This window comes from Rhinoderma darwinii, chromosome 1 (genome assembly GCF_050947455.1).
Source record: "Rhinoderma darwinii isolate aRhiDar2 chromosome 1, aRhiDar2.hap1, whole genome shotgun sequence".
Taxonomy (NCBI): Eukaryota; Metazoa; Chordata; class Amphibia; order Anura; family Rhinodermatidae; genus Rhinoderma; species Rhinoderma darwinii.
In genome coordinates, this window is record NC_134687.1 from 88,135,048 (window position 1) to 88,149,878 (window position 14,831).

The 14,831-nt window shown below is 48.3% G+C and overlaps 1 protein-coding gene across 1 annotated transcript in view; it reads right to left on the bottom strand.

Moving 5' to 3' along the window:
* LOC142751644 (cytochrome P450 4V2-like) overlaps window positions 1-14,831 on the bottom strand; it is an 82,684-nt gene that overhangs the window by 48,227 nt on the left and 19,626 nt on the right. The window contains exon 2 of the mRNA XM_075860159.1: window positions 14,382-14,494. Within this exon, the coding sequence (XP_075716274.1) occupies window positions 14,382-14,494 (113 nt within the window). The remainder of the gene's footprint in view (window positions 1-14,381; window positions 14,495-14,831) is intronic.

Sequence of the window (14,831 nt, forward strand, 5' to 3'; positions counted from 1 at the left end):
ACACTGAATGAAGATCTGATACCTAGCAGAGTGTGCATTCACACTGAATGAAGATCTGAAACCTAGCAGAGTGTACATTCACACTCAATAGCGAAAAAGCAACACCTAAGGCTGGATTCACACGAGCGTGGCATTTTTGCGCATGCAAAAACGCTGCATTTTGCGTGCGCAAAAGCCACTTAACAGCTCCGTGTGGCAGCAGCATATGATGCGCGGCTGCGTGGTTTTCGCGCAGCCGCCATCATTATGACACTTCATTTGGATGTTTGTAAACAGAAAAGCACGTGGTGCTTTTCTGTTTACATTCATCCTTTTGGCAGCTGTTGCGCGAATCACGCAGTTCGCACGGAAGTGCTTCTGTGCTTCATGCGTGGTTTTCACGCACGCATTGACTTCAATGGGTGTGTGATTCGCGCAAAACGCCCCGAGAACGGACATGTCGTGACTTTTTTTCAGCAGACTCACGCTGAGTAAAAATCACGCACATGTCCGTACGGCCCCATAGACTAATATAGGTCCGTGCGATGCGCGTGAAAATCACGCGCGTTGCACGGACGTAATTCCCGTTCATCTGAATAAAGCCTAAGACACAGTGTGCATTAACACTGAAATGAGCACCAGCACGTACGGGTAGTGTGCATTCACACTCATAGATAACAGCGCAGCACCTATAGCAGTAGTGTTATATTCAGGTGTTATATATTTTCAGCTAGGATTCTGTGGGAATGCTACAATAATTGAACTTTAGGTGGATTACTACTCCTTATTGGTACCCTTATCTAGCTTCTACCTTCCTGGTTAGCCTGGTATCTTTAGGAATACATTGGCTAGTCTAGCCTATTTTAAGGATTTAATATTAAAATTGTCTTTTAAGCGTTCTTTTCCAGGCGGATTTATCTACTTTCAGTTATTTGAACGCAGAAATTGTAAATTCTATTTCTTCGTAATCATTATACTGTGTGAAGACACTATAGGGGCATTATATTTTGTGGGAGTGGCATTATACTTTGTGTGTGCAGCTATGGTGGCATTATACTGTGTGAAATCACTATAGGGGCATTATACCATGTGTGTGGAGGCACTATAGGGTCATTACGGTATGTGTGGGTCACTGAGGGGGCATTATACTGTGGAAGCACTATAGGGGCATTATACTGTGTGGGGAGGCACTATACTATGAATGGAAGTTACGAAAGAAGCGTAGAAGTTACGGAAGCAGCATAGCTCACTATGGTTCGCTGTTTCTGTAACACCCATTCACTTCTATGGAAATTTACAGAAACAGAGTAGCACAGAAAACAATGCTGTTTATGTAAGCCACTGCAGTTGTAAACATGCATTGGGGGCCCACTAGGTTGTGTACACTCAGATGTGTTTCGTGCCCCCCCCATGTGCTAAACCCCTAGCTACGCCTGTTTTCAGCCTTTGGATGTAAACAAGAAAGCTGAGTACCCATATAGACTTAGTACAGACGGATAACGTCTGCATGGGTCTATATTAGGGGTCTCAAACTCGGCCGGGTAAGTGGGCCGCATATGGAAAAAATGGTATGTTGACGGGCCGCATTACTTTCAAATTGGATACAATACACAATTATTGTTAATCAATTAGTTATTTGAACTACTATAACACTATATTACTATAATAATAATAATAATATTACATTCCTATAATAATATCGCTAGGTTTAAAATTTTAGAGATTTCTCCGCGTGCTTATTTAAACAATCCAGCTTTCCAGTTTAAGTGTCGCTAAATACAGTCCGGCAGCTCAGTTAGCAGACACACGTCAAGATTGGGCAGCCCCTTTTTAGATAGTGCCACAGTGCCCTCTGTGGATGCTGCCGCAGTGCCCTCTGTGGATGCTGCCGCAGTGCCCTCTGTGGATGCTGCCGCAGTGCCCTCTGTGGATGCTGCCGCAGTGCCCTCTGTGGATGCTGCCGCAGTTCCCTCTGTGGGTGCTGCCACAGTTCCCTCTGTAGATGATGCCACAGTGCCCTCTGTGGATGCTGCTACAGTGCCCTCTGTAGATAATGCAACACACCCCGAGATAAGGCCACAGTGCCCTCAGTGGATGCTGCCGCAGTGCCCCCTGTGGATGCTGCCGCAGTGCCCTCTGTGGATGCTGCCGCAGTGCCCTCTGTGGATGCTGCCGCAATGCCCTCTGTGCTGCGGATGCTGCTACAGTGCCCTCTGTAGATAATGCAACACACCCCGAGATAAGGCCACAGTGCCCTCAGTGGATGCTGCCGCAGTGCCCCCTGTGGATGCTGCCGCAGTGCCCTCTGTAGATAATGCAACACACCCCTAGATAAGGCCACAGTGCCCTCTGTAGATAAGGCCACAGTGCCCTCTGTAGATAAGGCCACAGTGCCCTCTGTAGATAAGGCCACGGTGCCCTCTGTAGATAAGGCCACGGTGCCCTCTGTAGATAAGGCCACGGGGCCCTCTGTAGATAAGGCCACGGGGCCCTCTGTAGATAAGGCCACGGGGCCCTCTGTAGATAAGGCCACGGGGCCCTCTGTAGAAACTGCCACACACCCACTTGTAGATAATGCCACAGTGCCCTCTGTAGATGCTGCCACAGTGTCCTCTGTAGATAATGCCACAGTGTCCTCTGCAGATACTGCCACACACCCACTTGTAGATAATGCCACAGTGTCCTCTGTAGATGCTGCCACAGTGCCCTATGTAGATGCTGCCACAGTGCCCTCTGTAGATGTTCCCACAGTGCCCTCTGTAGATGCTGCCGCAGTGCCCTCTGTTGATGCTGCCGCAGTGCCCTCTGTGGATGCTGCCGCAGTGCCCTCTGTGGATGCTGCCGCAGTGCCCTCTGTGGATGCTGCCGCAGTTCCCTCTGTGGATGCTGCCACAGTTCCCTCTGTAGATGCTGCCACAGTTCCCTCTGTAGATGCTGCCACAGTGCCCTCTGTAGATGCTGCCACAGTGCCCTCAGTAGATGCTGCCACAGTGCCCTCTGTAGATAATGCCACAGTGCCCTCTGTAGATAATGCAACACACCCCAAGAAAATGCCACAGTGTCCTCTGTAGATGCTGCCACAGTGCCCTATGTAGATGCTGCCACAGTGCCCTCTGTAGATGTTGCCACAGTGCCCTCTGTAGATGCTGCCACAGTGCCCTCTGTAGATGTTGCCACAGTGCCCTCTGTGGATGCTGCCGCAGTGCCCTCTGTGGATGCTGCCGCAGTGCCCTCTGTGGATGCTGCCGCAGTGCCCTCTGTGGATGCTGCCGCAGTTCCCTCTGTAGATGCTGCCGCAGTTCCATCTGTAGATGCTGCTACAGTGCCCTCTGTGGATGCTGCTACAGTGCCCTCTGTAGATAATGCAACACACCCCTAGATAAGGCCACAGTGCCCTCTGTAGATGCTGCCACAGTGCCCTCTGTTGATGCTGCCACAGTGCCCTCTGTAGATTCTGCCAAAGTGCCCACTCTAGATGCTGCCACAGTGCCCTCCATAGATGCTGCCACAGTGCCCTCCATAGATGCTGCCACAGTGCCCTCCGCAGATGCTGCCACAGTGCCCTCTGCAGATGCTGCCACAGTGTCCTTTGCAGATGCTGCCACAGTGCCCTCCGCAGATGCTATCACAGTGATGTCAGGGGCTTGCCCAGAGCTGGAGTCCCGAAGCAGAGCCGCTTCTGGCACTCTGCCTGGGATTCCAGCTCTGCTCCTGACATCACTGCCCATATATGGACAGAGATGTCAGAGGCAACCCCAGAGCTGGAGTCCCGGGCAGAGAGCTAGTAGGCTCTTCCTGGGACTCCAGCTGTGCTCCTGACATCACTGGGACCTGCTCTGGGGAAGCCCCTGACATCATTGTCGATGTATGGACCGCAATGTCAGTGGCTTCGACAGAGTCCCGGAGCAGAGCCGATACTAGCGCTCTGCCCGGGACTCCGCTCTGGGGAAGACCCTGACACACTGTCCATATATGGGCAGCAATGTCAGGGAATTCCACAGAGTCCCGGAGCAGAGCCGATACTAGCGCTTATCCCGGGACTCCGGCTCTGGGGACGCCCCAGACATCGTGTGTCCAAACATGGACAGCGATGTCAGGGAATTCCACAGAGTCCCAGAGCAGAGCCTGTACTAGCGCTCTGCCCGGGACTCCGCTCTGGGGAAGACCCTGACACACTGTCCATATGTGGGCAGCGATGTCAGGGAATTCCACAGAGTCCCGGAGCAGAGCCGATACTAGCGCTCTGCCCGGGACTCCGCTTTGGGGAAGACCCTGACACACTGTCCATATATGGGCAGCGATGTCAGGGAATTCCACAGAGTCCCGGAGCAGAGCCAATACAAGCGCTCTGCCCGGGACTCCGCTCTGGGGAAGACCCTGACACACTGTCCATATTTGGGCAGCGATGTCAGGGAATTCCACAGCGTCCCGGAGCAAAGCCGATACTAGCGCTCTGCCCGGGACTCCGCTCTGGGGAAGACCCTGACACACTGTCCATATATGGGCAGCAATGTCAAGGAATTCCACAGCGTCCCGGAGCAGTGCGGATACTAGCGCTCTGCACGGGACTCGGCTCTGGGGAAGACCCTGACTCACTGTCCATATGTTGACAGCGATGTCAGGGAATTCCAGAGTCCCGGAGCAGAGCCGATACTAGCGCTCTGCCCGGGACTCCGCTCTGGGGAAGACCCTGACACACTGTCCATATATGGTCAGCAATGTCAGGGAATTCCACAGAGTCCCAGAGCAGAGCCTGTACTAGCGCTCTGCCCGGGACTCCCCTTGGGGAAGACCCTGACACACTGTCCATATATGGTCAGCGATGTCAGGGAATTCCACAGAGTCCCGGAGCAGAGCCGATACTAGCGCTCTGCCTGGGACTCCGCTTTGGGGAAGACCCTGACACACTGTCCATATGTGGGCAGCGATGTCAGGGAATTCCACAGAGTCCCGGAGCAGAGCCGATACTAGCGCTCTGCCCGGGACTCCGCTTTGGGGAAGACCCTGACACACTGTCCATATATGGGCAGCGATGTCAGGGAATTCCACAGAGTCCCGGAGCAGAGCCAATACAAGCGCTCTGCCCGGGACTCCGCTCTGGGGAAGACCCTGACACACTGTCCATATTTGGGCAGCGATGTCAGGGAATTCCACAGTGTCCCGGAGCAAAGCCGATACTAGCGCTCTGCCCGGGACTCCGCTCTGGGGAAGACCCTGACACACTGTCCATATATGGGCAGCGATGTCAAGGAATTCCACAGCGTCCCGGAGCAGTGCGGATACTAGCGCTCTGCACGGGACTCGGCTCTGGGGAAGACCCTGACTCACTGTCCATATGTTGACAGCGATGTCAGGGAATTCCAGAGTCCCGGAGCAGAGCCGATACTAGCGCTCTGCCCGGGACTCCGCTCTGGGGAAGACCCTGACACACTGTCCATATATGGTCAGCAATGTCAGGGAATTCCACAGAGTCCCAGAGCAGAGCCTGTACTAGCGCTCTGCCCGGGACTCCCCTTTGGGGAAGACCCTGACACACTGTCCATATATGGTCAGCGATGTCAGGGAATTCCACAGAGTCCCGGAGCAGAGCCGATACTAGCGCTCTGCCTGGGACTCCGCTTTGGGGAAGACCCTGACACACTGTCCATATATGGGCAGCGATGTCAGGGAATTCCACAGAGTCCCGGAGCAGAGCCGATACTAGCGCTCTGCCCGGGACTCCGCTCTGGGGAAGACCCTGACACACTGTCCATATTAGGGCAGCGATGTCAGGGAATTCCACAGCGTCCCGGAGCAAAGCCGATACTAGCGCTCTGCCCGGGACTCCGCTCTGGGGAAGACCCTGACACACTGTCCATATATGGGCAGCGATGTCAGGGAATTCCACAGAGTCCCGGAGCAGAGCCGATACTAGCGCTCTGCCCGGGACTCCGCTCTGGGGAAGACCCTGACACACTGTCCATATATGCTCAGCGATGTCAGGGAATTCCACAGAGTCCCAGAGCAGAGCCTGTACTAGCGCTCTGCCCGGGACTCCGCTCTGGGGAAGACCCTGACACACTGTCCATATGTGGGCAGCGATGTCAGGGAATTCCACAGAGTCTCGGAGCAGAGCCGATACTATCGCTCTGCCCGGGACTCCGCTCTGGGGAAGACCCTGACACACTGTCCATATATGGTCAGCGATGTCAGGGAATTCCACAGAGTCCCGGAGCAGAGCCGATACTAGCGCTCTGCCCGGGACTCCGCTCTGGGGAAGACCCTGACACACTGTCCATATTTGGGTAGCGATGTCAGGGAATTCCACAGCGTCCCGGAGCAGAGCCGATACTAGAGCTCTGCCCGGGACTCCGCTCTGGGGAAGACCCTGACACACTGTCCATATATGGGCAGCGATGTCAAGGAATTCCACAGCGTCCCGGAGCAGTGCGGATACTAGCGCTCTGCACGGGACTCGGCTCTGGGGAAGACCCTGACTCACTGTCCATATGTTGACAGCGATGTCAGGGAATTCCAGAGTCCCGGAGCAGAGCCGATACTAGCGCTCTGCCCGGGACTCCGCTCTGGGGAAGACCCTGACACACTGTCCATATATGGTCAGCGATGTCAGGGAATTCCACAGAGTCCCAGAGCAGAGCCTGTACTAGCGCTCTGCCTGGGACTCCGCTCTGTGGAAGACCCTGACACACTGTCCATATGTGGGCAGCGATGTCAGGGAATTCCACAGAGTCCCGGAGCAGAGCCGATACTAGCGCTCTGCCCGGGACTCCGCTTTGGGGAAGACCCTGACACACTGTCCATATATGGGCAGCGATGTCAAGGAATTCCACAGCGTCCCGGAGCAGTGCGGATACTAGCGCTCTGCACGGGACTCGGCTCTGGGGAAGACCCTGACTCACTGTCCATATGTTGACAGCGATGTCAGGGAATTCCACAGAGTCCCAGTGAAGAGCCTGTACTAGCGCTCTGCCCGGGACTCCGGCTCTGGGGAAGCCCCAGACATCGCTGTTCATATATGGACAGCAATGTCAGAGAATTCCAGAGTCTCGGAGCGGAGCCGATACTAGCGGCTCTGTGTCCCGCGGGCCGCAGATGACAGGCCCAGGGGACGCATGCGGCCCGCGGGCCACGTGCTTGAGACCCCTGGTCTATAGCCTTAATGTTTATATTCATATCCATAAGCAATTTTGGCATGGATTTTTCTGAAAATCTGCAGCTTACACTCAAATTGTAAAATCCGCAGTGCGTTCATTACTTCATGTGGATATTTTCCCGAGCATGTGAATGGGGTATAAAATATCCCATTCGTATACTTTGCCAGAAGAATTTCAGCCGTAAGATGTGTGCCTGAATACTGACACAATCCTGTGAAGCTGTCTCTTGTAACATCGCAGTGTCAGTTGGGCATAATCAGGACTGTTTTTCAGCCTCTGGTTGTAAACAAGATTGTTGACTAACAGCAATAAGGGTATGTTCAAAAGGCTTATTTTCGGCCGTTCTCCGAGCCATAAACGGCCGAAAAATCGGAAGCAGAACGCCTCCAAACATCTGCCCATTGATTTCACTAGGAAAAGGGGCATTCTGTTCCGACGGGCCGTTTTTTTACACGGCCATTTTGAAAAACGGGTGCGTAAAAAAAACCTCCGCAAAAAAGAAGTGCATTTCACTTCTTGGGACATTTTTGGAGCCGTTTTTCATAGACTATCGAAAAACAGCTCCAAAAACGTCTGTAAAAAATGCAGCGAAAAACGCAGTGAAAATCGCAAGTGGCTTAAAAAACGTCTGAAAATCAGGAGCTGTTTTCCTTTGAAAACAGCTCCGTATTTTCAGAAGTTTTTGAGTTTGCGTGTGAACATACCCTTAGAGATCTTAAACACACAGTGTATTATAAGGTTGCATAAGACTGGACAACCCCTTTAACTTGTTTTCAAAACTTCTATTGTGCAGGATATTAATCCTAGTGGTAGCAAGTAATGAATTGCTGTCCTTTTACCGGCATTGTGATTCTTACAAATGTTCAACAAACTATGTTGTATAATTGTAAATGAGTTATGTCCTCTACTTTTAATTATTTCAAGTATCAGAATGTTGTATAACTTCATTTACATAAAACCAGGAAACCCCTTGAGGCTACGTTTACATGTAACTGTTAGGGTATGTGCACACGCTAACTGCATTTACGTCTAAAATTACGGAGCTGTTTTCAGGAGAAAACAGCTCCATCATTTCAGACGTAATTGTTCGTCCTCGCATTTTGCGAGGCGTCATTGATGGCCGTAATTTAGAGCTGTTTTTCATTGAATTCAATGAAAAACGGCTCAAATTACGTCCAAAGAAGTGTCCAGCACTTCTTTGATGAGGCAGTCATTTTACGCATCTTCGTTTGACAGCTGTCAAACGACAACGCGTAAATTACAGGTCGTCGGCAAACCCATTCAAATGAATGGGCAGATGTTTGCCGACGTATTGGAGCCGTATTTTCAGGCGTAAATCGAGGCATAATACGCCTCGTTCACGCCTGAAAATAGGTCGTGTGAACCCAGCCTTACGGATTTTACGTCAGGATTTGCATTGTGTAAAATCCACAGCGTATTACAGTAGCAGCAAAGTGAATGACTGGCATTCCCATAGCAATGCTTCACTCATTCTCCCGTCTGGTCTCAGTGCTGCTGGCCTCCTGGGATGACATTTCATCCCATGTGACCGCTGTAACCAATCACAGGATGCTGAGGTTACATGGGAGAAAACGTTATCCCAGAAGGATGGCAGCACTGACGCCAGCCCTGGGAGGAGTGACGCATCGCTATGTGAGACCAGGGGGAGTTGAGTATGGCCTTTTATTATCCCCTCATCCAGTGCCCGCAATGGCAAATCTGTCCCAATGTCTGCACCAAATCACACACGATTTGGTGTGGACTTTCAGACGAAATTCCCTGCAGTATCTGGGTCAGATTTGCTGCAGAGTTTTACGCAGAAAATTCAAACCGTATTGACATACCTTTAAGGGTGTATTCACATGTATCAGAGTTTGTTGCAGAAATTTCTGCGACTGAAAATCAGTACCATTCATCGTCAAACTGTATCCATGTCCTCAGGATGTGGATACAGTTGAAAACTTAGGAGAAGCAGGGAACCATCAGCTCTCAGCAGGACTATTCGCGACGGGACGTGACGCAGGGGATACCATGGGGAAGCAAGGAGCCGTCAGCTCCCTGCTCCACCATTCACCATGTGACACCTGTCATGAGCGGCTTGATTCAGACAGGCGCGACGCAATGACATCATCATGCCTGTCTGTGCCGAACAAAAACAAATCGGAGGAGACCTGCAGAGGGATTTCCTCCTTTTGTTGTGGGAAGAGCGCAAGGTGAGTATTTATTTTATTATTTCAAAAAAGAGAGATAGAAGCAGCACTCAAAAAATACTCTGGTTTATTCATCCAGCATGCACTGCAACGTTTCACCTTCTCTATGAAGGCTTTTTCAAGTCGTTATTTTATTATTTCATATATTTCATTATACTGTTGGGGGTCACTATGGAGCCATTATACTGTGTAGGAGCACTATGGGGTCATAATACTGTGCAGTGGGGTACTATGGGGGCATTATACTGTTTGTGGGGGCACTATGTGGGCATCATACTGTGAGTGGGGGCACCATATTGTGTGTGGGGGTACTATAGGGGTATTATTTTACCATTCATTACATCTTTTCACTGGGCACACCAATGTATTAAAACGGCCATGATCAGTAGCCTCAAAATATAGCGTAAGTTATTAGGCCCCTTTAATAAACACTGATAAATCTGCTTCTGTGTCTTTTCTATTCAGGCCCTAGACCATTTTACTGCCAACACAGTCGTGTTTCTGCCAAGTTCTAGCATACCTCTGTACACCCATGAGAAATGATTCTGTTTCTCTGTTGTCACTGCTCTTATGCAAACACAAGGTAACTGGTGTAAAGGGACTATTTGGGCCTGCAAATAAGTAATATGCAGATGGTACTAAGGAAAACAAAATGTGTCCATCCAAGGCTCTATTCACACTTTCGTTATGGTTTCCATTTATATTTTATGACGGAAACCACAATGCATTACCTGATTCGTTGTATGACGGATACCAAAGGTGTCCAATGGACAAAGCCGGCCTTAGGCTAGAGGATGTCCTGTGTGGGATTGTTTTGGCGCCCCTCCAATATTACATATATTCCACACAAATAATGCCACCATATACTGTTCACATAAATAACACTGGTACATCCTGTACGTATAAATAATGCTGCCATTTATTTTATAAATAAATAATACATCTGTAAAACGTATACATGTATAATACCGCCATATACAGTACACATTAATAATACTGTATATATAAATAATACCTCCATGTACTGTGTGTCTGTGTGTGTACACATTAGGTCCAGAATTATTTAATCTTCATAATCTGGGCTCTGCATGCCACCATATTGGATTTGAAATTGAAGTGAAGACTTTCAGGTTTAATTCAAGTCGTTGAACAAAAATATCCTGTGAAACGTTTAGGAATTGCAACCATTTTTCTACACAGCCTCCTCATTTTAGGGGCTCAAAAGTAATTGGACAAATTAACATTACCATAAATAAATTGGTTTTTTATAATACTTTATAGAGAATCCTTTGCAAGCAATGACTGCCTGAAGTCTGGAACTCATGGACATCATCAAACGCTGGGTTTCCTCCTTTGTGATGCTTTGCCAGGCCTTTCTTCAGTTGTTGCCTGTTTGTGGATCTTTCTGCCTTAAGTTTTGTCTTAAGGAAGTGAAATTCATGCTCGATTGGGTTGAGATCTGGGGATTGACTTGGCCATTGCAGAATATTCCACTTCTTTGCCTTAAACTCCTGGGTTGCTTTCGCAGTATGTTTTGGGTCATTGTCCATCTGTACTGTGAAGCGACGTCCAATCAACCTTGCTGCATTTGGTTGAATCTGAGCAGAAAGTATATCCCTGAACACTTCAGAATTCATCCGGCTGCTACTGTCTTCAGTCACATCATCAATAAACACTAGTGACCCAATGCCTTTGGCAGCAATGCATGCCCATGCCATCACACTGCCTCCATCATGTTTTACAAAGGATGTGGTGTGCTTTGGATCATGAGCGGTTCCAAGCCTTCTCCATACTTTCTTTCTCCCATCATTCTGGTACAGGCTGATCTTAGTTTCATGCTGTTCCAGAACTGGGCTGGCTTCTTTAGATGTTGTTTGGTAAAGTCTACTCTGGCCTTTCTATTTTTGATGTTGAATAATGGTTTGCACCTTGTGGTGAACCCTCTGTATTTGCTCTCATGAAGTCTTCTCTTTATGGTAGACTTAGATACGGATACACCTACTTCCAGGAGAGTGCTAAATCGGATGGTAAATACTCTCTCCTGATTCTTCTGGATCTCTCTGCAGCCTTTGACTCTGTAAACCACCAATTCCTATTTAACATGCTCCACTCTATTGGCCTCAAGGACGCTGCTCTCTACTTATTTTCCTCCTATCTCTCTGACCGCTCGTTCAGTGTGTCATTTGCTGGTTCTACTTCTCCTTATCCACTTGCTATCGGGGTTCCTCAGGGATCAGTCCTAGGTCCACTCCACTTTTTTCTCTACACAGCCCCTATTGGACAAACCATCAGCAGATTTGGCTTCCAGTACCATCTCTACGCTGATGACACCCAATTATATGCCTCTTCCCATGACATCACCCCTGCTCTAATACAAAACACCAGTGATTGTCTGTCCACTGTCTCTAACATCATGTCCTCTATCTATCTGAAACTGAATCTTTCTAAAACAGAGCTCCTTGTGTTCCAACCATCTACTAACCTACCTAAACGTGATGTCTCCATCTCTGTGTGTGGCACTATCATAACTCCTAAGCAGCATGTCCGCTGTCTCTGGGTTATTTTTTACTCAGATCTTTCCTTTACTCCTCACATTCAATAACTTTCACGTTCCTGTCATTTTCACCTCAAAAACATCTCAAGAATCCGCCCTTTTCTAACTGAGAAAATTCTCATTGTTGCACTGATTCACTCTCGTCTTGACTACTGTAACTCATTACTAGTCGGTCTTCCCCTCTCCAATCTATCCTTAATTCAGCAGCCAGGCTCATCTTTACGACCAACCGCTACACCAACGCCTCTACTCTGTGCCAGTCACTGCACTGGTTGCCCATCCCCTTCAGAATAAAATTCAAACTTATTACTCTTACCCACAAAGCTCTCCACAGTGCTGCACCTTCTTACATCTCCTCCCTCATCTCTGTTTACCACCCTGCTCGGGCTCTATGTTCTGCCAACGACCTTAGATTAAAATCCTCTATAATCCGAACCTCCCACTCCCGTCTCCAAGATTTTTCTCGTGCTGCACCAGTCCTCTGGACGACGTTACCCCAGACAATCAGATTAATTCCCAATATCCACAGTTTTAAACGTGCCCTGAAAACATATTGTAATGATGGGGTAGGGAGACAGACAGGTGAGCCCTAATCTACCTGCCACTCAGTCCCTGCTTACTTGCAACGGCCCGTCCTAGGTGACGGCGTACAACTGGGCGACGGTCCCTACGCTCAATAAGTGCACGAAAGACAAACAGACAAGGGTACACAGAAGCTAAGGGAAATGGGGCAGTTGCCCACGGCAACACAGTGAGCAACAAGAGTAGTGAACGAGCCGAGTCAAACCAGGAGTGTACGAGGTACAAATCGCAGAGCAGGAGCGTAGTCAGTAAAGCCAGGGTCAAAAAATGAAGCAAGGTCAATAATCATAGCAGGAGCAGCAGAGACAGGAAACAGAAAAGAATCACAGGCAAAGGAGGAGCAGGAGATGCAGGTATAAATAGACAGAGGGCGGGAGCTAGCTCCGTCTGGCCAGGCTGTGATAGGCTCTCCCACTCCTCAGCCTCCCAGCCTGACTGGTAGAAGATCGTGTCACTCTCTCAGACTTAGGAGCAGGTGCAGACTGATTACCCACGGGCGTTGACACAGAAGCTGTGTCTGGCAGATCCTTTACACATATCTTTTTTAGACAGGCCTAAAAAATTCCCTAATCTGACTCCTTTCCATGGCCCACCTTTTGGATTAGTTATCAGAATGAGATTCCCTAACACTCCTTCTTTTCATGTCCGTCATACACGGATACTGGCTGGTGACCGGCTCATGCAGCTTTATGTGTACCACCTCATGTGTATAAAAAATGGCTGGACTATTGTACAGAACAAACACTGTTACACTTTGTGTCTCCCTTATTTTCTCATAGATTGTAAACTCTTGCGAGCAGGGTCCTCACTCCTCTTTTCTTGACCATGGAAAGGATTCTGCGATCATCCACCAATGTTGTGTTCCGTGGACGTCCAGCCCTTTTGGAGTTCACGAGATCACCAGTGCGTTCTTTTTCTCCAAGATTGTACCAATGTACCTGTTGATTTGGCCACTCCTAACATTTGTGCTATCTCTCCGATGGATTTCTTCATTTTTTTCAGCCTAACGATGGTCTGTTTTACTTGCATTGAGAGCTCCTTTGACCTCATGTTGTGGGTTCACAGAAATAGCTTCCAAATGCAAATGCCACACCTGGAATCAACTCCAGACATTTTACCTGCTTAATTGATGATGGATTAAAGAGAGAAAAGCCCATGCACCCATTAAATAGCTTTTGAGATAATTGTCCAATTACCTTTGGCCCCTTGAAAAAGAAGCAGCTACATATTAAAGAACAGTAATTCCTAAACCCTTCAGTGTTCACAGCAGTCCACAGGCAGGCTGAGGAAATGGGATATGGTGCCACCATAGAGAAGATTATGTTGTAGGAGGGAATAGGGGCTGCAGAGGTAGAGGGAGTATTGTATGGAAGGATCGGGCAGCCTGTTTAGTGTCAGTGATGGCGCCCCCTTTACTTAGGAGGAGTGATGTGCCCTGTGCTGCCGCTCAGGTCGCACACCCCTAAGGCCGGACCTGTCGATAAACCCTTTAGACTTACAATGGGATCTGTCGGATTCTGTCATGGTGTCAAGCATTATACCCTAATAAAATTAAATGAAATCTCAAGTGATCGAGTAAAAAAACAAATACATTAAATTCATAAGTTTTTTAACTTTGGAATCTGTGGGCGACGGATGCCCGAGGGATAACATCTGTCAGATGCATCTCTATGTTTGTTTCTCGCGCCACACATCTAGGGTTATGTCGGATTTAAAGTAAGGGAGGACATATCTGAATATTGGAGATTGCTTTACAGAGGTCCTGGCAGCTCTCCTGATAACACCAACATCAAGTTTCATACATGAAGTTATTCCAATATTATCACAAAATTGTTTACATTATTATTTTTTTAAAACTGTTTTTGGGGGAAATAAAAAATATGTATACAATATGATACTCACCTCTATTGTTTCTGCATGGTAACAAATCAAGAAAGGCACAGGACCAATCCATAGTTTAATCAGTGGAAGGTGTCTCAGCGTCTCAGTGTATTCAATTATTTGCCGAAAGAAATCTGGAAAACATAAAGTTAGTTAAAAAAAAATACAAACTTAGGGAAGTATGGCCTTTAATGTCAGTAGAAATTTATGGTAATAACTTTGTATCATTCCACTGTCATTTTGGTCCATGTGTTTTTAAACATAGGAATGTTAATTGAGGAAAGGGAAGAAGGGACAAGGATTGTGGTTCCGTTGAGAGAATTGAAAATGATAAAATAATAAACTTTATTAACAAATTGTATTAAAAATTGTATAAGAATTGTTACAATTGTCCAATGTAGGTCAAAATTGGATTGTAGTGCGGATGACCCCCTATCCTACACCATGAAGGACACAGTTTGCCTTATAAAT